The sequence below is a fragment of the Mustelus asterias genome, unplaced genomic scaffold (genome assembly GCF_964213995.1).
Source record: "Mustelus asterias unplaced genomic scaffold, sMusAst1.hap1.1 HAP1_SCAFFOLD_1860, whole genome shotgun sequence".
Lineage (NCBI taxonomy): Eukaryota > Metazoa > Chordata > Chondrichthyes > Carcharhiniformes > Triakidae > Mustelus > Mustelus asterias.
In genome coordinates this window covers 25,001-49,576 of record NW_027591805.1, presented here as the reverse complement: position 1 = coordinate 49,576, position 24,576 = coordinate 25,001, and the positions used below count along the sequence as shown (strand labels likewise).

General features: G+C 54.6%; 1 protein-coding gene across 2 annotated transcripts in view; it reads right to left on the bottom strand.

Annotated features, from left to right (window-relative positions):
• Positions 1 to 2,549: 2,549 nt before the first annotated feature.
• The window catches only part of LOC144488786 (mitochondrial carnitine/acylcarnitine carrier protein-like), a 25,434-nt gene continuing 3,407 nt past the window's right edge, over positions 2,550 to 24,576 (bottom strand). Inside the window, exons 2-10 of one of the 2 annotated variants that reach the window (XR_013496654.1) lie at positions 18,244 to 18,336; positions 17,214 to 17,341; positions 14,232 to 14,322; positions 11,831 to 11,948; positions 10,505 to 10,577; positions 9,486 to 9,595; positions 8,414 to 8,538; positions 3,967 to 4,461; positions 2,550 to 3,538 (exon numbers count right to left, since the gene is read on the bottom strand). Coding sequence is in view for 1 of the 2 variants with exons in the window: in XM_078206884.1 (XP_078063010.1) it covers positions 4,399 to 4,461; positions 8,414 to 8,538; positions 9,486 to 9,595; positions 10,505 to 10,577; positions 11,831 to 11,948; positions 14,232 to 14,322; positions 17,214 to 17,341; positions 18,244 to 18,336 (801 nt within the window). In the remaining variant the exon portion in view is untranslated. Of the gene's footprint in view, positions 4,462 to 8,413; positions 8,539 to 9,485; positions 9,596 to 10,504; positions 10,578 to 11,830; positions 11,949 to 14,231; positions 14,323 to 17,213; positions 17,342 to 18,243; positions 18,337 to 24,576 lie in introns of both variants that reach the window. The other variant, XM_078206884.1, reaches the window with a different exon arrangement.

Genomic DNA, 24,576 nt, shown 5'->3' with positions numbered 1-24,576 from the left:
ACTCAATGAGCAGAATGGCCTTTTCCTGCACTGTAGGGACTCTATGATTCGAATATCTTGTCAATTGTTTGGGGTCAAATTCTGTCTGAGTTACGCTGCTAGGAGTCTGTTGAAGGCGTGATTTAAACCTGGGCTAACAGGCACATTGGGGGCTGGGCTGGGGTGGGGAGCTGGATAAACACATGAGGGAGAAATAAACAGTAGGATATGGGAGGGGAGGGGAGGGGGGTGGTGAACCTGAGGGGGTGGGAGGAGGTTGTTGTGGGAGCAGAAAGACTGGCACGGAGCAGAGGGGCTGAATGGCCTGTTTCTGGAGCAGCAAAACCTTCAGCGTGCAGTCGAGATACTTAGAAAATTAATGGCTGCTTTTGCTTGATCAGATGTCACCCGGCAGCTGTAAGATGTGCATTGATATAGCCGCAGCTATACTCACGGCCGGATGTCCCTGGACAGGAAGCATGCGGTGTCCGAGGACACTGTTAACACTTTCCGTGCCCGCTGGGCAGCGCAGGGGCTGGAGTGCATTATCACCCCCTTTAATCACATTTTAATTTGATGTTTTAAGTTTCCTTTCTCCTCATGCAATAGCGCCTTAAGGATGCCTCAAGGTGCTTCACAGCTGAGGAACTCCTTGCTTTTTTGTAGGTGCATTCCATGATGGAATGATAATTTGGCACACAGCAAGATCCCACAGGCAGCAACACTCAAGTCATGACCCCAATTGTCTCAATTCTCTTTTCACAATGTCAATTGAGAGATAGTGTGTGGTCCTCCAGGACGCCAGAGAGAAATGACCTCCCACACCACACCCCACCCCTACCCTCAATGAACCCCACACCCCACCCCACCCCTACCCTCAATGAACCCCACACCAATCCCCGACTCCGCTCATTTCTACAACATGTTGCCTGTGGGATTTCTGGCACCCAAACAGGGACCAAGGGTCTTTGTTTTCACGTCTCCCACAAAAGACAGCACCTCCGACGACAATGCAGCTCTCCCTCAGCACTGGCCCTCTGACAGCACGGTGCTCCATCAGCACTGACCCTCCCACAGTGCGGCGCTCCCTCAGCACTGACCCTCCCACAGTGCGGCGCTCCCTCAGCACTGACCCTCCCACAGTGCGGGGCTCCCTCAGCACTGACCCTCCCACAGTGCGGGGCTCCCTCAGCACTGACCCTCCCACAGTGCAGTGCTCCCTCAGCACTGACCCTCCCACAGTGCGGCGCTCCCTCAGCACTGACCCTCCCACAGTGCAGTGCTCCCTCAGCACTGACCCTCCCACAGTGCGGCGCTCCCTCAGCACTGACCCTCTGACAGTGCAGTGCTCCCTCAGCACTGACCCTCCCACAATGCGGTGATCTCTCAGTACTGACCCTTCGATAGTGCGGCGCTCAAAACTGAACCTCTGACAGTGCGGTGCTCCCTCAGCACTGATCCTCTATCAGTGCGCTATTCCCTCAATACGACCGTCTGACAGTGCGGCGCTCCCTCAACACTGACCCTCCAACATTGCGGCGCTCCCACAGCACTGACTCTCCGACAGTGCAACGCTCCCTCAGCACTGACCCTCCCACAGTGTGGATCCCTCTCAGCACTGAACCTCTGACAGTGCAGCACTCCCTCAGCACTGACCCTCCCACAGTGTGGATCCCTCTCAGCACTGACCCTGTGAAAGTGCAGTGCTCCCTCAGCACTGACCCTCTGACAGTGCAGCACTCCCTCAGCACTGACCCTCCAACAGTGCGGTGATCTCTCAGTACTGAGCCTTCGACAGTGCAGCCCTCCCTCAAAACTGACCCCACGATAGTGCGGCGCTCCCTCAGCACTGACCCTCCCACAGTACGGCGCTCCCTCAGCACTGACCCTCCGACAGTGCGGTGCTCCATCAGCACTGACCCTCCCACAGTGCAGCGCTCCCTCAGCACTGACCCTCTGACAGTGCAGTGCTCCCTCAGCACTGACCCTCTGACAGTGCGGCGCTCCCTCAACACTGACCCTCCGACAGTGCGGCGCTCCCTCAGCACTGACTCTCCGACAGTGCGGCACTCCCTCAGCACTGACCCTCTGACAGTGCAGCTCTCCCTCAAAACTGACCCCACGACAGTGCGGCGCTCCCTCAGCACTGACCCTCCCACAGTGCGGCGCTCCCTCAGCACTGACCATCCTTCAGTGAGGCGCTCCCTCAGCACTGACCCTCCCACAGTGCAGCGCTCCCTCAGCACTGACTCTCCCACAGTGCAGCGCTCCCTCAGCACTGACCCTCTGACAGTGCAGTGCTCCCTCAGCACTGACCCTCTGACAGTGCAGCGCTCCCTCAACACTGACCCTCCGACAGTGCGGCGCTCCCTCAGCACTGACTCTCCGACAGTGTGGCGCTCCCTCAGCACTGACCCTCCGACAGTGCGGCGCTCCCTCAGCACTGACCCTGCCACAGTGCGGCGCTCCCTCAGCACTGACCCTGCCACAGTGCGGCGCTCCCTCAGCACTAACCCTCCCACAGTGCGGCGCTCCCTCAGCACTGAGCCTCCGACAGTGAGGCTCTCCCTCAGCACTAACCCTCCCACAGTGCGGCGCTCCCTCAGCACTGACCCTCGAACAGTGCGGCGCTCCCTCCTGTATTTGGATGGTCACCCTTGCGTTGGCGCTCAATTTCATGAACTTGAACTTTGCACGTAAAGGAAGATGAGGAGGGTTGGATTGAGGGGACAAATGTATTGCCCAGTGTTAAACCCAGCAGGGCCTGAGGGCAGCCCAGTGCTTCTACAGCTGTTACTATTCACTGTATCCCCCGTAACAACTTCTGCACATAAACACAACACAGGCTGCTTCAAGTGCAATCATGAAGACACAGAGACAATTATATAACAACGTTTGTTCATTAAAGTTTTCTTTTAATGATGGATTCTATCTCTGTCTCTCCCGTGCCCGTACACATATGTTATATCTATGATGGTTCGGACCACCGTCTTTGACCCACATGTTCCCCGGTTGTGGCTCCGTCTCTCTCTTGCGTCTGCAAGGTGGATGCGAGTCCTCACTCCACAGATTCACGTCCCATAACCTCAACCTCACACACCCACTGCTCCTGTGCTGAGGGAACACTGCGCTGTCAGAGGGTCAGTACTGAGGGTACGGCACACAGTCGGAGGGTCAGCACTGAGGGAGCATCACACTATCAGAGGGTCAGTGCTGAGGGAGCGCCGCACTGTCGGAGGGTCAGTGCTGAGGGAGCACCGCACTGTCAGATGGTCAGCGTTGAGGGAGCATCGCACTGTCAGATGTTTAACGCAGAGGGAACGCCGCACTGTCGGAGGATCAGTACTAAGGGAGTGGAGCACTGTCAGAGGGTCAGTGTCGAGGGAGCGCCGCACTGTCGGATGGTCAGTGCAGAGGGAGCGCCGCACTGTCGGATGGTCAGTGCAGAGGGAGCGCCGCACTGTGGGAGGGTCAGGGCTGAGGGAACGTTGCACTGTGGGAGGGTCAGTGCTGAGGGAGCGCCGCACTGTGGGAGGGTCAGTGCTGAGGGAGCGCCGCACTGTGGGAGGGTCAGTGCTGAGGGAGCGCCGCACTGTGGGAGGGTCAGTGCTGAGGGAGCGCCGCACTGTGGGAGGGTCAGTGCTGAGGGAGCGCCGCACTGTGGGAGGGTCAGTGCTGAGGGAGCGCCGCACTGTGGGAGGGTCAGTGCTGAGGGAGCGCCGCACTGTGGGAGGGTCAGTGCTGAGGGAGCGCCGCACTGTGGGAGGGTCAGTGCTGAGGGAGCGCCGCACTGTGGGAGGGTCAGTGCTGAGGGAGCGCCGCACTGTGGGAGGGTCAGTGCTGAGGGAGCGCCGCACTGTGGGAGGGTCAGTGCTGAGGGAGCGCCGCACTGTGGGAGGGTCAGTGCTGAGGGAGCGCCGCACTGTGGGAGGGTCAGTGCTGAGGGAGCGCCGCACTGTGGGAGGGTCAGTGCTGAGGGAGCGCCACACTGTGGGAGGGTCAGTGCTGAGGGAACGCCTCACCAGGCACATGTCAGGTATGCAGCTGGTCAGTATCTGAACTAAAGTTCAGAGGCAGCGAGGCCTGGGCACAGGCCCCATGCGAACTCCAAACCTTCCCCACTTGAACATGGGCCAACTTCCTTGCTTATTCAAATGTTGGCTCGGATGGGCTGAAATTGAGTCAAAATGTGAAAACTAACACAAGTTGGAACGAACAAAGTAAGATTTCTCAGTTAAGTGGCATTTTCTATTGCTGATTTCCTCCCGATGGGTCTTGCCGATGGAAGTGTGGCAGTTGACAAACGTGGAAGATGGTACGGAATGCCCCGGGGGCAGGGGGTGGTGGTGGGGTAGTGGTGGGGTGGGGGGGGGGGGGGTAGGAAACGGAAAATCCATGCGGTTCAGGGGGTTGTGACCCTCACAGTCTCGTGCTCAGCCAGTCCAGGAACCTCATGCTGAGCTCGAAGCCCAGGAAACAGGCCTGTGGATCAGATGCAGACAGGGGAAACGGAAATTTAATCGCTCTCCAGTTTAAGTAGACTCTGTAGACTGTTAGGTCTCGTGGTGCTCTAAATAGACACTACAGACCAGACCCCCTCCCCCAAGTGCGCCACAAAAAAAAAAAGATTCAACATTCATGTAATTAAACTAAAACTCACCTTTGTCTCCAACTCTGTGGTCAGCATCTCTACGACCCAATGAATCGTGGGCCTCCTGCGCATTGCGCTGGCTGGGAAAGTGCCGCACAAGCGCGGTTTAGATTTTGTACGCGCTCATAACACATGACCAACGGGACTTGGAGCTGAAGACAAAGGTCCCCTGCACCTCCGTACAAAAAGCAAAAGCTCAAAGAGGGGTATGACAATTTTGGGAGAGGTGCGAGAGATGGGGAGAGGTTAAAAATAAAAACAGGTGAGAGAACAGGGAGAAGTTAAAAACAAAATTAGACCATGAGACATAGGAGCAGAATTAGGCCATTCGGCCCATCGATTCAATCGTGGCTGATATTTTTCTCATCCCCATTCTCCTGCCTTTTCCCCATAACCCCTGATCCCCTTATTAATCAAGAACCTATCTATCTCTGTCTTAAAGACACTCAATGACCCGGCCTCCACAGCCTTCTGCGGCAAAGAGTTCCACAGATTCCCCACTCTCTGGCTGAAGAAATTCCTCCTCATCTCTGTTTTAAAGGATCGTCCCTTTTAGCCTGAGGTTGTGCCCTCTGGTTCTAGTTTTTCCTACTCGTGGAAACATCCTCTCCACGTCCACTCTATCCAGGCCTCGCAGTATCCTGTAAGTTTCAATAAGATCCCCCCCTCATCCTTCTAAACTCCAACGAGTACAGACCCCAGAGTCCTCAACCGTTCCTCATACCACAATCTCTTCATTCCAGGGATCATTCTTGTGAATCTCCTCTGGACCCTTTCCAAGGCCCAGCACATCTTTCCTTAGATATGGGGCCCAAAACTGCTCAAAAAAAAAGTTCCCAGTAAGTGAAGAAGACAGGGAAAATAGGAGGTTTGACTCAAAATTTAATTTTATAGTGTCGTGGTACAACAGGTTGGGAACCACTACTATTGACTATTTGCTGTAGTGCCCTGCTTAAATAGACTCTATAGACTGTTAGGTCTCGTGTGTTGTTTAAGCAGACATTATAGATTGTAAAGTTCTCGCCTGCTGTTTGAATGAACTCAGTAGTTGTTATTCTAGTGCGCTGTTAAATAAACTTTATAGACTGTTGGAACTCCCCAGTTTAAATAGACTCTTTCATATGCTCCTTCAATAGACTCCATACACTGCTGTTTAAAAAGGCTCTGTACATTGCCTGCTGTGCAGACTGTCACTATTTGACGAGACCAAGTAGATTATTTGCAGTAGCCTGTCAGTTTGCAGCTGTTTAAATAGACTCTGTAGACTGTTTGCTGTTTAAATAGACTCTGTAGACTGTTTGCTGTTTAAATAAACTCTGTAGACTGTTTGCTGCAGTGTGCTGTTTAAATAGACTCTGCAAACTACTGCAGTGTGCTGTTTAAATAGACTCTGCAAACTACTGCAGTGCGCTGTTTAAATAGACTCTGTAGACTGCTTGCTGCAGTGTGCTGTTTAAATAGACTCTGTAGAATGTTTGCTGTTTAAATAGACTCTGTAGACTGTTTGCTGCAGTGTGCTGTTTAAATAGACTCTGCAAACTACTGCAGTGTGCTGTTTAAATAGACTCTGCAAACTACTGCAGTGCGCTGTTTAAATAGACTCTGTAGACTGCTTGCTGCAGTGTGCTGTTTAAATAGACTCTGTAGAATGTTTGCTGCAGTGTGCTGTTTAAATAGACTCTGTAGACTGTTTACTGCAGTGTGCTGTTGAAATAGACTCTGTAGACTGTTTGCTGTAATGTGCTGTTTAAATAGACTCTGTAGACTGTTTACTGTAGTGCGCTGTTTAAATAGACTGTGTAGACTGTTTGCTGCAGTGCGCTGTTTAAATAGACTGTGTAGACTGTTTGCTGCAGTGCGCTGTTTAAATAGACTGTGTAGACTGTTTGCTGCAGTGCGCTGTTTAAATAGACTGTGTAGACTGTTAGCTAGAGGTAGATAGATTCTTACCGGGCAAGGGAATCGAAGGTTATTGTCGGGGGGGCGGGGGAGAAATAGATGGGAGTGTGGACAATTGAAACACAAACAGATTAGCCGTTATTTTATGGAGTGGCAGAGTAGGGCACGAGGGGCTGAATGGCCCACTTCTGCTCCTAATTTGTATGTTCGTTTGTACTCCAGGCGTGCTTTCACCAAAGCCCGGGACAGTCAGAGCAAGACTTCCCACCTCTTATACTCCATCCCCCTCTCCCCCACTCGCGATAAAGGACAATATTCCTATTTGCCTTCCTAATCACTCGCTATACCTGCATGGTGACTATCGTGATTCACGTACCAGGACGCTCAGATCCCTCTGTACCGCAGTGTTCTGCAGTCCCCCTCCATTCAAATATGTATGAACATGCAAATTAGGAGCAGGAGTAGGCCACTCAGCCCCTTAAGCCAGCTCTGCCATTCATGGCTGGTCGGATTGTAACTTCAAGCCCATGTCTAAGCCCTACCCCACTCCCCCCCCGCCCCCCCCCCCCCGCCAATAACCCTCCACCCCCTTGTTAATCAACAATCTATCCATCTCTGCCTTAAAAAGGTTCAAAGGCTCTGATTTCTCCCCCCCCAAAAAAACTAACCGCTCAATGGATGGGGAAACAGGAGATTTTCCCGCCCGTTTGTTGGACATACTTAGTTGAGTGAATTTCTGGCACTCTGTGCATCATAAAGTCCGCCAGGATATTCACACCAGTAAAGGGTGGGGGGTTGGGGGGGGTGAAGGGGTGGGGGCTCGGGTGGGGGCTCGGGTGGGGGCCCTCCCCATGGCCAGCCCTGACCCCTCTCTCCCCATGGCCAGCCCCCATCGTCCCCTCCCTCCCTCATCAATCACTGTGCAGAGTGCAGACTCCACACACAGTGCCCCGGTCGATGAAGGCAAGCATGCCGGATGCCTTCTTGACTACCTTCTCCACCTGAGTTGCCACTTTCAGTGACCTGTGTACCTGTACTCCCAGAACCCTCTGCCTTTCAAAACTCTTAAGGGTTCTGCCATTTTCTGTCTATTTCCCATCTGTATTAGACCTTCCAAAATGCATTACCTCACATTCGCCCGGATTAAACTCCATCTGCCATCTCTCCGCCCAAGTCTCCAACTGATCTATATCCTGCTGTATGATGGTCCTCATCGCTATCCGCAAATCCACCAATCTTTGTGTCGTCAGCAAACTTACTAATCAAACCAGTTACATTTTCCTCCAAATCATTTATATATATTGCAAACAACAAAGGTCCCAGCACTGATCCCTGAGGAACGCCACTTATCAAACCCTTCATTCAGAAACATATCCTTCCACTGCTACCCTCTGTCTTCTTTGACCGAGCCAGTTCTGTATCCACCTTGCCAGCTCACCTCTGAACCCGTGCGACTTCACCTTCTGCACCAGTCTGCCATGAGGGACCTTGTCAAAGGCCTTACTGAAGTCCATGGAGACCACATCCACTGCCCTACCCTCATCAATAGCGGTTTAAATATTGTAATCAGCCCCACACTGTTTTCCAGCCAAATGGGTGACCTCTTATTTTTAAACAGTCACCCCCCGCATCCCATCACCCGCCGGTTATTGACTCTCCAATATAATATTCTACCTTTTCTATTATTCCTGCCAAGTGGACAATGTCACATTTGCCCACGTTTTATTGACCTGCCAATTTTTCACCCACCCACTTAACCTATCGAGATCCCTCAATAAATGCTTTCTGTCCCCCTCACAGCTTGTGATCCTGTCTGGGCAGAGTACGAGATGGAGAGACAAAATTGGACAAGATAAGACCCCTCAGGAGGTAGCCCGGTCTTACCGCATTGGCAGGGAACGCTCGCAACATGACAGCACTGAATCCCTTGTAGAGGGATCCAATCCCCTCTTCCCGGACCAACTCTCGGAGAACATCCCGGAAACCATTGGGATACATCGCATCGGGAGCTGGAGATAAGGATTCAAACTTCAGGTTACCATAGCAATTAATTCCTGTCATTTAATTAGTCCTGTCCACACACAGCATGTGGTCCCCTGCTACACTAACTCTCACTGGGGTACGGGTTCCACACACACTGACTCTCACTGGTGTATGGGTCCCACACACACACTGACTCTCACTGGGGTACAGGTTTCACACACACTGACTCTCACTGGGATATGGGTTCCACACACACTGACACTCACTGGGGTACGGGTTCCACACACACTGACTCTCACTGGTGTACGGGTCCCACACACACTGACTCTCACTGGGGTAGGGGTTCCACACACACTTTCTCTCACTGGGGTACGGGTTCCACACACACTTACTCTCAATGGGGTACGGGTTCCACACACTGACTTTCACTGGGGTACGGGTCCCACACACACTGACTCTCACTGGGGTACGGGTTCCACACACTGACTTTCACTGGGGTACGGGTCCCACACACACTGACTCTCACTGGGGTACGGGTCCCACACACACTGACTTTCACTGGGGTACAGGTTCCACACACACTGACAGATGACAGAGATAGAGAGGGTTGTCGGGGCTGGAGGAGGTTACAGAGATAGAGAGGGTTGTCGGGGCTGGAGGAGGTTACAGAGATAGGGAGGGTTGTAGGGGCTGGAGGAGATTACAGAATTAGGGAGGGATGTAGGGGCTGGAGGAGGGATTTGAAATAGAGGTTGTGAATTTTAAAATGGTGACGAAAGAGCCAGTGGGGATGATTGAAAGTGGTTTCAGTCTGAGGTTCGGGTGAGCTGAAGGTAAGCAAGGGGAATATTCGCTGCTCGAAAGGGGCTTCCTGGCAGCCTGCCCACTGACCGCCCCCCCCGCCCACTGACCGCCCCCCCATGCCCACTGACCCCCCCCCCCCTCCCCCCAGCTTCCCCCATTCCCCACTCACCCGTCTGGAAGCGAGACTTCACCACATCCGGTGGGATGGCGACCATCCAGTTAAAAACTCCTGCCATGCCACCAGCCAGGAGGATTCTCGGGCTGCTCAGCTCACTCACACTAGACGGGGCGAAGGGGAGGAGGATGAAACAGAGTCAAATAAGTGGGGTGGGGGTGGGGGGTGGGGGTGGGGGTGGGGGGGGGGCGACGTTCAGCAGCTTTGGGAGAGTTTTATTCCGCTTCCTTATTCTCCCATTCCCGCCCCCCACCCCATTGCCTCCCCACCCTTCCATCCCCAGAAACCCCAGGACTCAAACCCCTCGGATGAGGCCATGCAGCCCGCCACATGTGTGCTGGCCCTTTTCTATCCAATTGGACCCACACTCTCTCTCCTCTCCCTCTCTCCATTCTTCCCCCGATAGATCTGCAAATTTGTCCCCCTCAGTGACTGATCCAACCCCCTCCCCACCACCCCCCTCCACCCCAAATCCCCGCTGCTCCCGTTCAAGGGGGAATCTGCTCCCAACGCTCCTTCAGACAGCACCTTCCAGACCACAACCGGGAAACACTTGCTCCTCTTCCTCTCGTTTGAAACACCCTCATGACAGTGACGGCCTCGGCTATATCTCCCCCCTTAAACATCTCAGCTCCAGAACGATCCCAGCCTCCCCCACTCTCTCTCTCCATATGCACCCAATACCCATCATCCTTCGGAACCCACCACACACACCCCTCCCAAAGGCCTCCTCATCCGTCCTGTAGGAAGTTGGAAAGCAGGAGCCTGAGGCTGCTTTAGCCCCATTCGCGCCCACCCCCACACCCCCCCTCTCCCCCACAGCCCCTCCCTCCCCCACCTTGCCCACTCTCCCTTATCTGGGACCCTCTGCACAATTTTGTTCCCAACGCCACCTTGGGGCCCCAGATTGAACGTGGTAACCAGATATCTCTGGGAGGCTGACTGGCAACAAGAGTTCTCATCCATCGGGGAACACCAAGGACCCTGGGTTTGACCCCCCCCCTCTCACTGACCTTTTACCCTTGGGGGTCAGGATATCCTTCAGCCACTCGTAGCTCAGGAAGTAAACTCCAGTCGCGGGCACATCTGATATCACAGTAAAAAGACCATGTCATTGGATGGTGGCAACCTGGAGGGAAAACCGCACCAGCGCAGCGCCCATTGAGACTGCGAGGAGGCTGCAATGCAGACCCGGCGATGGACAAGGCTGAGGGGAATTCAGGACAGTGCGGCGCTCCCTCAGCACTGACCCTCCCACAGTGCGGCGCACCCTCAGCACTGACCCTCCCACAGTGCGGCGCTCCCTCAGCACTGACCCTCCCACAGTGCGGCGCTCCCTCAGCACTGACCCTCCCACAGTGCGGCGCTCCCTCAGCACTGACCCTCCCACAGTGCGGCGCTCCCTCAGCACTGACCCTCCCACAGTGCGGTGCTCCCTCAGCACTGACCCTCCCACAGTGCGGCGCTCCCTCAGCACTGACCCTCCCACAGTGCAGCGCTCCCTCAGCACTGACCCTCCCACAGTGCGGCGCTCCCTCAGCACTGACCCTCCCACAGTGCGGCACTCCCTCAGCACTGACCCTCCGACAGTGCGGTGCTCCCTCAGCACTGACCCTCTCACAGTGCGGCGCTCCCTTAGCACTGACCCTCCGACAGTGCGGCACTCTCCCAGCACTGACGTTCCCACAGTGCGACGCTCCCTCAGCACTGACCCTCCCACAGTGAGACGCTCCCTCAGCACTGACCCTCTCACAGTGCGGCACTCCCTCAGCACTGACCCTCCCACAGTGCGACGCTCTCTCAGCACTGACCCTCCCACAGTGCGACGCTCCCTCAGCACTGACCCTCCGACAGTGCGGCGCTCCCTCAGCACTGACCCTCCCACAGTGCGGCACTCCCTCAGCACTGACCCTCCCACAGTGCGGCACTCCCTCAGCACTGACCCTCCCACAGTGCGGCACTCCCTCAGCACTGACCCTCCCACAGTGCGGTGCTCCCTCAGCACTGACCCTCCCACAGCGCGGCGCTCCCTCAGCACTGACCCTCCCACACTGAGGCGCTCCCTCAGCACTGACCCTCCCACAGTGCGGCGCTCCGTCAGCACTGACCCTCCCACAGTGCGGCTCACGTTCGCTACTTGCGCAAGGTAAATGTATCCGGCCTGGTCTCAGAGGCCAGAGGGTAGAGACCGAGGTTTGGGCCGGGTGGGACTTACTGAGGCCTCAGGGAGTTGTTGACTCAGACCTCTGGGGAGCAGGAACCTCTGATGGCGCTGAGGTCTACGGCCAAGAGCGTTGACGGCCTCTCTAACCCGCGGTAGCAGCGGACAGCACACTTACCCCTGAGTAAAGTCAGCAGGGTGCCCTTGTAGATTCCTGACAGGCCTGATCCTTTATAGAGCTGTTTAATGCAGTCTCCTGGCCCAGCGTACTTTCTCTCCCCAGTACCTGCCTGGATCTGTACCAGCATCAGACAACAGATTGGCATTAGGGCAATCATTAGGGTGGCACGGTGGCACAGCGGTTAACACTGCTGCCTCACAGCGCCAGGGAGGCAGGTTCAATTCCCGGCTTGGGTCACTGTCTGTGCGGAGTCTGCACGTTCTCCCCGTGTCTGCGTGGGTTTCCTCCGGGTGCTCCGGTTTCCTCCCACAGTCTGAAAGGTGTGCTGGTTAGGTGCATTGGCCGTGCTAAATTGTCCCTTAGTGTCAGAGGGACTAGCTAGGGTAAATGCATGGGGTTACGGGGAGAGGGCCTGGGTGGGATTGTGGTCGGTGCAGACTCCATGGGACAAATGGCCTCCTTCTGCACTGTAGGGATTCTATGACTATTATTCATTCACGGGGATGTGGGCGTGGCTAGCCAGGTCCAGCATTTATCCCCCATCCCTAATTGTCCCCTTGAGAAGGTGGTGGGTGAGCCGCCATCTTGAACCGCTGTAACCCTGTGTGGTGTAGGTACATCCACAGCGCTGTTAGGGAGGGAGCTCCAGGATTTTGACCCAGCCACTGTGAAGGAATGGCCAATATATTTCCAAGTCGGGATGGTGTGTGTGTCGGGGGGTGGGGGGGGGAGGCGAGGGGGGGGCGGGGGCGGTGGTGGGGCTTGGAGGGGGGAACTTGCAGGTGGTGGGTGTTCCCCATGGCGTCTGCAGCCCTTGTCCTTCTAGGGGTTAGAGATGGTGGGTTTGGGCGGCGCTGTCGAAGGAGCCTTGCCGAGTCGCTGCGGTGCATCTTGCAGACGGTACACACTGCTGCCGCTGTGCGTCAGTGGTGGAGGGAGTGAATAGAGTCATAGAGGTTTACAGCATGGAAACAGGCCCTTCGGCCCAACTTGTCCTTGCCGCCCTTATTATTATTTTTTAAACTCCTAAACTAATTCCAACTGCCCGCATTTGGCCCATATCCCTCTATACCCATCGTACCCATGTAACTATCTAAATGCTTTTTAAAAGATAAAATTGTACCCGCCTCTACTACTGCCTCTGGCAGTTCATTCCAGACCCTCACCACCCTCTGTGTGAAAAAAACTGCCCCTCTAGACACTTTTGTATCTCTCCCCTCTCACCTTAAACCTATGCCCTCTAGTTTTAGACTCCCTACCTTTGGGAAAAGATATTGAATATTAAACTTGTCTATGCCCCTCATTATTTTATAGACCTCTATAAGGTCACCCCTCAGCCTCCTACGCTCCAGAGAAAAAAGTCCCAGTCTATCCAACCTCTCCTTACAATCCATCAAGTCCCGGTAGCATCCTAGTAAATCTTTTCTGTACTTTTTCTAGTTTAATAATATCCTTTCTATAATAGGGTGACCAGAACTGCACACAGTATTCCAAGTGTGGCCTTACCAATGTCTTGTACAACTTCAACAAGACGTCCCAACTCCTGTATTCAATGTTCTGACCGATGAAACCAAGCATGCCGAATGCCTTCTTCACCACTCTGTCCACCTGTGACTCCACTTTCAAGGAGCTATGAACATGTACCCCTAGATCTCTTTGTTCTGTAACTCTCCCCAACGCCCTACCATTAACTGAGTAAGTCCTGCCTTGGTTCAATCTACCAAAATGCATCACCTCACGTTTGTCTAAATTAAACTCCATCTGCCATTCGTCAGCCCACTGGCCCAATTGATCAAGATGCCGCTTCCTCACAGTCCACCGTGCCACCAATCTTGGTGTCATCTGCAAACTTACTAATCATGCCCCCTATATTCTCATCCAAATCATTAACATAAATGACAAATAACAGTGGGCTCAGCACTGATCCCTGAGGCACACCGCTGGTCACAGGCCTCCAGTTTGAAAAACAACTCTCTACAACCACCCCCTGGCTTCTGTCATGAACCTTTTACCCCAGTCCAACGCCGGCATCTCCACATTCTGTCAAGAAGCCAATTTTGTATCCATTTAGATACCTCACCCTGGATCCCGTGAGATTTAACTTTATGCAACAACCTACCACGCGGTACCTCGTCAAAGGCGTTGCTAAAGTCCATGTAGACAACATCAACTGCACTGCCCTCATCTACCTTTTTGTTTACCCCTTCAAAAAACTCAATTAAATTTGTGAGAATGTCGAAGCTGGGTGGCTAATGTGTCAATCGAGTCGGGGGGGTGGGGCTGCTTTGGACAGTGCCCGCCTCGTGTAGATGGTTGACGGAGGCAGCGGCCTGTTAGGGGGGAGCAGTGGGGGGGGTGGGAGGGTTGGCGCGGCAGAGAGCGGTCGAGGGGAACTCACCTGCAGCAGACACTTGATTCTCTCCACCGGACTGAGGATAACGGTGCTGAAGATACCGGCGATCATTCCGGCTGTGAACAGCTGGCCTCGCCTGGCACAGAGACAGGGGAAGAAAGAACAAACTGTGTGTGTCTCGGGTAAAACTTGGTAACGTCGGGCGTGAGGCCATTAACGCAATCTGCACCCGCGTCTGCGCAGATGCCCACTTTACCAAGAGTGTGAGCGAGAGAGAGTGTGGGCGAGAGAGAGTGTGGGCGAGAGAGAGTGTGGGCGAGAGAGAGTGTGGGCGAGAGAGAGTGTGGGCGAGAGAGAGTGTGGGCGAGAGAGAGTGTGGGCGAGAGAGAGTGTGGGCGAGAGAGAGTGTGGGCGAGAGAGAGTGTGGGCGAGAGAGAGTGTGGGCGAGAGAGAGTGTGTGTGTGTGAGAGAGAGTGTGGGCGAGAGAGAGTGTGGGCGAGAGAGAGTGTGGGCGAGAGAGAGTGTGGGCGAGAGGGAGTGTGGGCGAGAGAGAGTGTGAGCGAGAGAGAGTGTGGGCGAGAGAGAGTGTGGGCGAGAGAGAGTGTGAGCGAGAGAGAGTGTGGGCGAGAGAGAGTGTGGGCGAGAGGGAGTGTGTGTGGGCGAGAGAGAGTGTGGGCGAGAGAGAGTGTGGGCAAGAGAGAGTGTGGGCGAGAGAGAGTGAGGGCGAGAGAGAGTGTGAGCGAGAGAGAGTGTGTGTGAGCGAGAGAGAGTGTATGTGGGCGAGAGAGAGTGTGTGTGTGGGCGAGAGAGAGTGTCGGCGAGAGAGAGTGTGTGTGTGAGAGAGAGTGTGGGCGAGAGAGAGTGTGGGCGAGAGAGAGTGGGGGCCAGAGAGAGTGTGGGCGAGAGAGAGTGTGGGCGAGAGAGAGTGTGGGCGAGAGAGAGTGTGGGCGAGAGAGAGTGTGGGCGAGAGAGAGTGTGGGCGAGAGAGAGTGTGGGTGAGGGAGAGTGTGGGCGAGAGAGAGTGTGGGCGAGAGAGAGTGTGTGTGGGCGAGAAAGAGTGTGTGTGGGCGAGAGAGAGTGTGTGTGGGCGAGAGAGAGTGTGTGTGGGCAAGAGAGAGTGTGTGTGGGCGAGAGAGAGTGTGTGTGGGCGAGAGGGAGTGTGTGTGGGCGAGAGAGAGTGTGTGTGGGCGAGAGAGAGTGTGTGTGGGCGAGAGAGAGTGTGGGCGAGAGAGAGTGTGAGCGAGAGAGACTGTGTGTGGGCGAGAGAGACTGTGGGCGAGAGAGAGTGTGAGCGAGAGAGAGTGTGGGCGAGAGAGAGTGTGAGCGAGAGAGAGTGTGAGCGAGAGAGAGTGTGGGCGAGAGAGAGTGTGGGTGAGAGAGAGTGTGAGCGAGAGAGAGTGTGAGCGAGAGAGAGTGTGTGTGTGAGAGAGTGTGTGTGAGAGAGAGTGTGGGCGAGAGAGAGTGTGTGAGCGAGAGTGTGTGTGAGCGAGAGAGAGTGTGGGCGAGAGAGAGTGTGGGCGAGAGAGAGTGTGTGTGTGTGTGAGTGTGTGTGTGTGTGTGAGAGTGAGTGTGTGTGAGAGAGAGTGTGTGTGAGAGAGAGAGTGTGTGTGAGAGAGAGTGTGAGCGAGAGAGAGCGTGTGAGCGAGAGAGAGCGTGTGAGCGAGAGAGAGCGTGTGAGCGAGAGAGAGCGTGTGTGGGCGAGAGAGAGTTTGTGTGTGTGTGTGTGTGTGTGTGTGTGCAAGAGAGAGCGTGTGTGGGCGAGAGAGAGCGTGTGTGTGGGGAGACAGAGAGTGTGTGTGTGGGCAAGAGAGACAGAGTGTGTGTGTGGGCGAGAGAGACAGAGAGTGTGTGTGAGAGAGAGACAGAGAGTGTGTGTGTGAGAGAGACAGAGTGTGTGTGAGAGAGACAGAGTGTGTGTGTGAGAGACAGAGAGTGTGTGTGAGAGAGACAGAGTGTGAGGGTGAGAGAGACAGAGAGTGTGTGTGTGAGAGAGACAGAGTGTGTGTGTGTGTGAGAGACAGAGTGTGTGTGTGAGAGAGACAGAGTGTGAGGGTGAGAGAGACAGAGAGTGTGTGTGGGCGGTAGAGACAGAGAGTGTGTGAGAGAGAGACAGAGAGAGAGAGTGTGTGAGAGAGACAGAGAGTGTGTGAGAGAGACAGTGTGTATGTGAGAGACAGAGTGTGTGTGTGTGAGAGAGACAGAGAGTGTGTGAGAGAGAGAGACAGAGTGTGAGGGTGAGAGAGACAGAGTGTGTGTGTGGGCGGGAGAGACAGAGATTGTGTGAGAGAGAGACAGAGAGAGAGAGTGTGTGAGAGAGACAGAGAGTGTGTGAGAGAGACAGTGTGTGTGTGAGAGACAGAGAGTGTGTGAGAGAGACAGTGTGTGTGTGAGAGAGAGACAGAGAGTGTGTGAGAGAGAGAGACAGAGTGTGAGGGCGAGAGAGACAGAGAGTGTGTGTGTGAGAGAGAGACAGAGATTGTGAGAGAGAGTGTGAGGGCGAGAGAGACAGAGTGTGTGAGAGAGAGACAGAGAGAGAGTGTGTGAGAGAGAGACAGTGTGTGTGAGAGAGAGACAGAGAGTGTGTGAGAGAGAGAGACAGAGTGTGAGGGCGAGAGAGACAGAGAGTGTGTGTGTGAGAGAGAGACAGAGATTGTGAGAGAGAGTGTGAGGGCGAGAGAGACAGAGTGTGTGAGAGAGAGACAGAGAGTGTGTGAGAGAGAGAGACAGTGTGTGTGAGAGAGAGACAGAGAGAGAGTGTGAGAGAGAGTGTGAGGGCGAGAGAGACAGAGTGTGTGTGAGAGAGAGAGAGACAGAGAGAGAGGGTGTGTGAGAGAGACAGAGAGTGTGTGTGTGAGAGAATGTGGGCGCAATCTTACTGGTGAGGCAAAAAGTCGTGTTCCCGCGATCTTGCCGGCGCTGTTTTGCCAGTGGAATGAGCCCAAGAAGGACACGAGGCTGATTTCAATATTAGTGACATAATTTACGTGTCATTAACGAGATGCCAGTTAACCCCAAGGTTGAACTCACGTGAGTCGCTCCTCCGGGTGTTTCTGCTGCATTTTCTTCCCGAGACCGTAGCCAAAAAAAACAACAGCGGTGACTGGGGTGATGGCAAGAATGGGAGCTGTCATTCCTTTGTACAACCCAGACAGACCCTGAAGGAGAGAGGGAGTGTGAGAGTCAGAGTAAAAGAGGATAAACCCTTTCTTTTCAATCAGAGGAACTGGAGGAGCCCCCCCCCCGCCTCGAGCCTGTTACACAGGAACAGGAGGAGGCCATTCAGCCCCTCTCCAGCCTGTTACACAGGAACAGGAGGAGGCCATTCAGCCCCTCTCCAGCCTGTTACACAGGAACAGGAGGAGGCCATTCAGCCCCTCTCCAGCCTGTTACACAGGAACAGGAGGAGGCCATTCAGCCCCTCTCCAGCCTGTTACACGGGAACAGGAAGAGGCCATTCAGCCCCTCTCGAGCCTGTTACACAGGAACAGGAGGAGGCCATTCAGCCGCATTCGAGCCTGTTACACAGGAACAGGAGGAGGCCATTCAGCCCCTCTCGAGCCTGTTACACAGGAACAGGAGGAGGCCATTCAGCCCATCTCCAGCCTGTTACACAGGAACAGGTGGCCGGGAGGGGATTGTAGGTGAGGCGAATGCAGGTGAAGGGAGGGAAGGAGAGTGGGAGGCCAGGGAGGGAAGATAGGGGACTGGATGATATCCGGGGGAGGGGGGGGAGGGCGGCGACTGGGTGGGGAGGGGAGGGAAGTGTTGTGGAAGATAGGGCACGGGAGCGGAGTGGCAGGGGAGGGAGGAGGAGGGGTGCTGAGGGGCTTCCAACTCAAGTCCCACAGGTTGTTTGAAACACCTCTTTTCCCCCCCCCCCGCCCACTTCCCTCACGGAACCCACCAACTCCACCTCACCCTGGGGACCGGTGGGTGTGTCGAGGCCCCTTTGGAAATGCTCCTCAGGGAGAACCAGGAGCCCCCGGGAAAGGCGGACACAACACCGGAGACAGCAACAGTGGAAAGTGCTCCCCTACCAGCACTCAAGGAGTCTTACCTCACTGGCCACTGTCTTCCTCAGGCAGTCGATGGCCCCCTGGTAAAGGGGGGAGCAGCCCGGCACGGCCCTGGGTTGTGTCTGCAGACGTACCTAGTGTGAGGAGAGAAAACATGAAGTGGTGCTTATGACCGAGGCAACGTCACACACAACATCAACCCCAACAACAACCTGCCCTTCACTAACCCCTTAGACAAACAAGAGAGATACAGAGAGAGAGACAGAGAGAGAGAGACAGAGAGAGACACAGAGATACAGAGAGAGAGAGACAGAGAGAGAGAGACAGAGACACATAGATACAGAGAGAGAGAGAGAGAGGCAGAGAGAGACACAGAGATACAGAGAGAGAGACACAGAGAGAGACAGAGACAGACAGAGACAGAGAGAGACAGAGAGAGACAGAGAGAGATATGCACAGAGAGAGAGAGAGACAGACAGAGAGAGAGAGAGATATGTAGAGAGGGACAGACAAAGAGACAGAGAGACAGAGATTTAAAGTTTATTTATTAGTCATACGTAAGGCTTACACTAACACTGCAATGAAGTTACTGTGAAATTCCCCTAGTCGCCACAGTCCGTCGCCTGTTGGGTCAATGCATCTAACCAGCATGTCTTTCAGAATGTGGGAGGAAACCGGAGCACCCGGAGGAAACCCACGCAGACACGAGGAGAATGTGCAAACTCCACACAGACAGTGACCCAAGCCGGGAATCGAACCCAGGTCCCTGGCGCTGTGAAGCAGCAGTGCTAACCACTGTTTTATAGGGAGTGTTGTTAGGGGCTGGAGGATGTTACTGAGATAGTGTTGTAGGGACTGGAGGAGGTTACAGAGACAGGGAGGGTTGTTAGGGGCTGGAGGAGGTTACTGAGATAGTGAGTGTTGTAGGGACTGGAGGAGGTAACAGATAGGGAAAGTTGTAGGGGCTGGAGGAGGTAACAGACATAGGGAGTGTTGTAGGGACTGGAGGAGGTTACAGAGATAGGGAGTGTTGTAGAGGCTGGAGGAGGTTACAGAGATAGGGAGGGTTGTAGGGGCTGGAGGAGGTTGCAGAGATAGGGAGGGTTGTAGGGGCTGGAGGAGGTTTCAGAGATAGGGAGGGTTGTAGGGACTGGAGGAGGTTACAGAGATAGGGAGGGTTGTAGGGACTGGAGGAGGTTACAGAGATAGGGAGGGTTGTAGGGACTGGAGGAGGTTACAGATATACGAGAGAGTGGGTCAGAAAGAGAGACATAGGAAGGGAGATAGAGAGAGTCAAACAGAGAGAGGAGCAGAGAAGGAGAGTCAGCGAGAGACACACGAACAGAGAGACAGAGACAAAGAGAGAGTGAGAGACAGAGAGAAAGGGACAGAAAGAGAGAGACAGATGTAGACAGAGAGAGAGAGATGGTAAAGAGAGAGAGATACAGTGAGGTGGAGTGGTTTAGGGAGGGAATTCCAGAGCTTAGGCAGCTGAAGTCATGGCGATGCGATGGGAATCGGGGGATGCTCGAGAGGCCAGAATTGGAGAGTGCAGAGATTGCAGAGGGTTGTAGGAGGTTACAGAGATAGGGAGGGTTGTAGGGGCTGGAGGAGGTTACAGAGATAGGGAGGGTTTTGGGGCTGGAGGAGGTTAGAGAGATAGGGAGGGTTGTAGGAGCTGGAGGAGGTTACAGATATAGGGAGGGTTGTAGGGGCTGGTGGAGGTTACAGATATAGGGAAGTTTGTAGGGGCTGGAGGAGGTTACAGAGATAGGGAGGGTGGTAGGTTCTGGAGGAGGTTACAGAGATAGGGAGGGTTGGAGGAGGTTCCAGAGATAGGGAGGGTTGTACGGGTGGACGTTACAGAAATAGGGGCGTTGTAGGGACTGGAGGAGGGAACAGATATAGGGAGTGTTCTAGGGGCTGGAGGAGGTTACAGAGATAGGGAGGGTTGTAGGAGCTGGAAGAGTTACAGAGATAGGGAGGGTTGTCGGGGCTGGAGGAGGTTACAGAGATAGGGAGGGATGTTGGGGCTGGAGGAGGTTACAAAGATAGGGTGTGTTGTAGGGGCTGGAGAAGGTTACAGATATAGGGAGGGTTGTGGGGGCTGGAGGAGCTTACAGAGATAGGGAGGGTTGTCGGGGCTGGAGGAGGTTACAGAGATAGGCAGGGTTGTTGGGGCTGGAGGAGGTTACAGAGATAGGGAGGGTTGTGGGGGCTGGAGGAGGTTACAGAGATAGGGAGGGATGTTGGGGCTGGAGGAGGTTACAAAGATAGGGTGTGTTGTAGGGGCTGGAGAAGGTTACAGATATAGGGAGGGTTGTGGGGGCTGGAGGAGGTTACAGAGATAGGCAGGGTTGTCGGGGCTGGAGGAGGTTACAGAGATAGGGAGGGTTGTGGGGGCTGGAGGAGGTTACAGAGATAGGGAGGGTTGTGGGGGCTGGAGGAGGTTACAGAGATAGGGAGGGTTGTGGGGGCTGGAGGAGGTTACAGAGATAGGGAGGGTTGTGGGGGCTGGAGGAGGTTACAGAGATAGGGAGGGTTGTGGGGGCTGGAGAAGGTTACAGATATAGGGAGGGTTGTGGGGGCTGGAGGAGGTTACAGAGATAGGGAGGGATGTTGGGGCTGGAGGAGGTTACAGAGATAGGGAGGGTTGTGGGGGCTGGAGGAGGTTACAGAGATAGGGAGGGCTGTAGGGGCTGGAGGAGGTTACAGAAATAGGGAGGGTTGTGGGGGCTGGAGGGGGTTACAGAGATAGGGAGGGGTGTGGGGGCTGGAGGGGGTTACAGAGATAGGGAGGGTTGTGGGGGCTGGAGGGGGTTACAGAGATAGGGAGGGTTGTAGGGGCTGGAGAAGGTTACAGAGATAGGGAGGGTTGTGGGGGCTGGAGGGGGTTACAGAGCTAAGAAAGGGGGGCACCACCATGAAGGGATTTGAACCATCTGCAGCCTTGTTTCCCACCACCCAATTTCCCCATCATTCTCTTCGAATACTGTATCAACCCCACTGATCCCACTTTCCCACTGCCTAAACTAATCCCACTGCCCCGCTCTCCCCCCATAGCCCTGTATCAATCCCAAACTAATCCCACTGCCCCGCTCTCCCCCCATAGCCCTGTATCAATCCCAAACTAATCCCACTGCCCCGCTCTCTCCCCATAGCCCAGTATCAATCCCCAAACTAACCCCACTGCCCCGCTCTCTCCCCATAGCCCTGTATCAATCCCCAAACTAATCCCACTGCCCCGCTCTCTCCCCATAGCCCTGTATCAATCCCAAACTAATCCCACTGCCCTGCTCTCTCCCCATAGCCCTGTATCAATCCCCAAACTAATCCCACTGCCCCGCTCTCTCCCCATAGCCCTGTATCAATCCCCAAACTAACCCCACTGCCCCGCTCTCTCCCCATAGCCCTGTATCAATCCCCAAACTAATCCCACTGCCCCGCTCTCTCCCCATAGCCCTGTATCAATCCACAAACTCATCCCACTGCCCCACTCTCTCCCCATAGCCCTGTATCAATCCCCAAACTAATCCCACTGCCCCGCTCTCTCCCCATAGCCCAGTATCAATCCCCAAACTCATCCCACTGCCCCACTCTCTCCCCATAGCCCTGTATCAATCCCCAAACTCATCCCACTGCCCCACTCTCTCCCCATAGCCCAGTATCAATCCCCAAACTAACCCCACTGCCCCGCTCTCTCCCCATAGCCCTGTATCAATCCCCAAACTCATCCCACTGCCCCGCTCTCTCCCCATAGCCCTGTATCAATCCCCAAACTAATCCCACTGCCCCGCTCTCTCCCCATAGCCCTGTATCAATCCCCAACTAATCCCACTGCCCCGCTCTCTCCCCATAGCCCTGTATCAATCCCCAAACTAATCCCACTGCCCCGCTCTCTCCCCATAGCCCTGTATCAATCCCCAACTAATCCCACTGCCCCGCTCTCTCCCCATAGCCCTGTATCAATCCCAAACTAGTCCCACTGCCCCGCTCTCTCCCCAAAGCCCTGTATCAATCCCCAACTAATCCCACTGCCCAACTCTCTCCCCAAAGCCCTGTATCAATCCCAAACTAGTCCCACTGCCCCGCTCTCTCCCCATAGCCCTGTATCAATCCCAAACTAATTCCACTGCCCCGCCCTCTCCCCATAGCCCTGTATCAATCCCAAACTAGTCCCACTGCCCTGCTCTCTCCCCAAAGCCCTGTATCAATCCCAAACTAATCCCACTGCCCCGCTCTCTCCCCAAAGCCCTGTATCAATCCCCAAACTAATTCCACTGCCCCGCTCTCTCCCCAAAGCCCTGTATCAATCCCCAAACTAATCCCACTGCCCCGCTCTCTCCCCATAGCCCTGTATCAATCCCAAACTAATTCCACTGCCCCGCTCTCTCCCCAAAGCCCTGTATCAATCCCCAAACTAATCCCACTGCCCCGCTCTCTCCCCATAGCCCTGTATCAATCCCAAACTAATCCCACTGCCCCGCTCTCTCCCCAAAGCCCTGTATCAATCCCCAAACTAATCCCACTGCCCCGCTCTCTCCCCATAGCCCTGTATCAATCCCCAAACTAATCCCACTGCCCCACTCTCTCCCCATAGTCCTGTATCAATCCCAAACTAATCCCACTGCCCCGCTCTCTCCCCATAGCCCTGTATCAATCCCCAAACTAATCCCACTGCCCCGCAGTCTCCCCATAGCCCTCTGTCAATCCCCAAACTAATCCCACTGACCCGCTCTCTCTCCCAATGCCCTGTGTCAATCCCCAAACTAATCTCACTGCCCTGCTCTCTCTCCATAGCCCGGTATCAATCCCCAAACTAATCCCACTGCCCCGCTGTCTTCCCATAGCCCTGTGTCAATCCCCAAACTAATCCCACTGCCCCGCTCTCTCTTCATAGCCCGGTATCAATCCCCAAACTAATCCCACTGCCCCGCTCTCTCCCCATAGCCCGGTATCAATCCCCAACTAATCCCACTGCCCCACTCTCTGCCCATAGCCCTGTATCAATCCCAAACTAATCCTACTGCCCCGCTCTCTGCCCATAGCCCTGTAGGCGGCACGGTAGCACAGTGGTTAGCATTGCTGCTTCACAGCTCCAGGGACCTGGGTTCGATTCCCGGCTTGGGTCACTGTCTGTGTGGAGTTTGCACATTCTCCTCGTGTCTGCGTGGGTTTCCTCCGGGTGCTCCGGTTTTCTCCCACAGTCCAAAGATGTGCGGGTTAGGTTGATTGGCCAAGCTAAAAATTGCCCTTAGAGTCCTGAGATACGTAGGTGAGAGGGATTAGTGGGTAAATATGTAGGGATATGGGGGTAGGGCCTGGGTGGGGATTGTGGTCGGTGCAGACCCGATGGGCCGAATGGCCTCTTTCTGTGCTGTACGGATTCTAAGATTCTAAGAGTATCAATCCCAAACTAATCCCACTGCCCCGCTCTCTGCCCATAGCCCTGTATCAATCCCCAAACAAATCCCACTGCCCCGCTCTCTCTCCATAGCCCTGTATCAATCCCAAACTAATCCCACTGCCCCGCTCTCTCCCCATAGCCCTGTATCAATCCTCAAACTAATCCCACTGCCCCGCTCTCTCCCCATAGCCCTGTATCAATCCTCAAACTAATCCCACTGCCCCGCTCTCTCTGCCCATAGCCCTGTATCAATCCTCAAACTAATCCCACTGCCCCGCTCTCTCCCCCTGACCCTGTTTCATTTGCAAATTGAATTCTCAAATGCCTGTGGAAGTGAATTGGAAAACCCATGTGAGGTCTATGCGAGGAAGTGACTCGGGTGGGGTGTCGGGGTGGGGGAGTCTGGTTGGGTGAGGCATGTTTCAGGGTTGGGCGCTGGATCTTTGCTGTGTGGGTCTCAGCGATTTCTGTTTGCCGTCTCCCTCCCAGGCAGGACATCTGTTCCCCTGATAAAGCTCGGGCAAGCACCAGAGGACCTGTGCATCTTTGTTTTGCAGACAGCCTACAAGAGGCTGTTCAGCCCATTTTGACTGTGCCAATCCGTTTGAGAGCTCTCCAATTAGTCCCATACTCTATCCTCCCTCCCCCCGTGCTCTCCCCCCACAACCCTGCAACCCTTTCCCCTTTTAATATTTATCTAATTCTCCCCCCCCCCAACTTTGAGGGTGAATCTGCACCCACCGCACTTCCAGCTCAGAACCAACTTGCTGCGTCAACAAATAAAACTCTTCCCCCATCAATTCTTTCACTGATTCTCTTCAATTTGTGTGTCCCCCCCCTGGTTACCGACCCTCCAGTCCTGCTCATTTACTCAATCGAAATCCCTTCAGGAACAGGAGGAGGCCATTCAGCCCCTCTCTTGAGCCTGTTACACAGGAACAGGAGAAGGCCATTCAGCCCCTCCCGA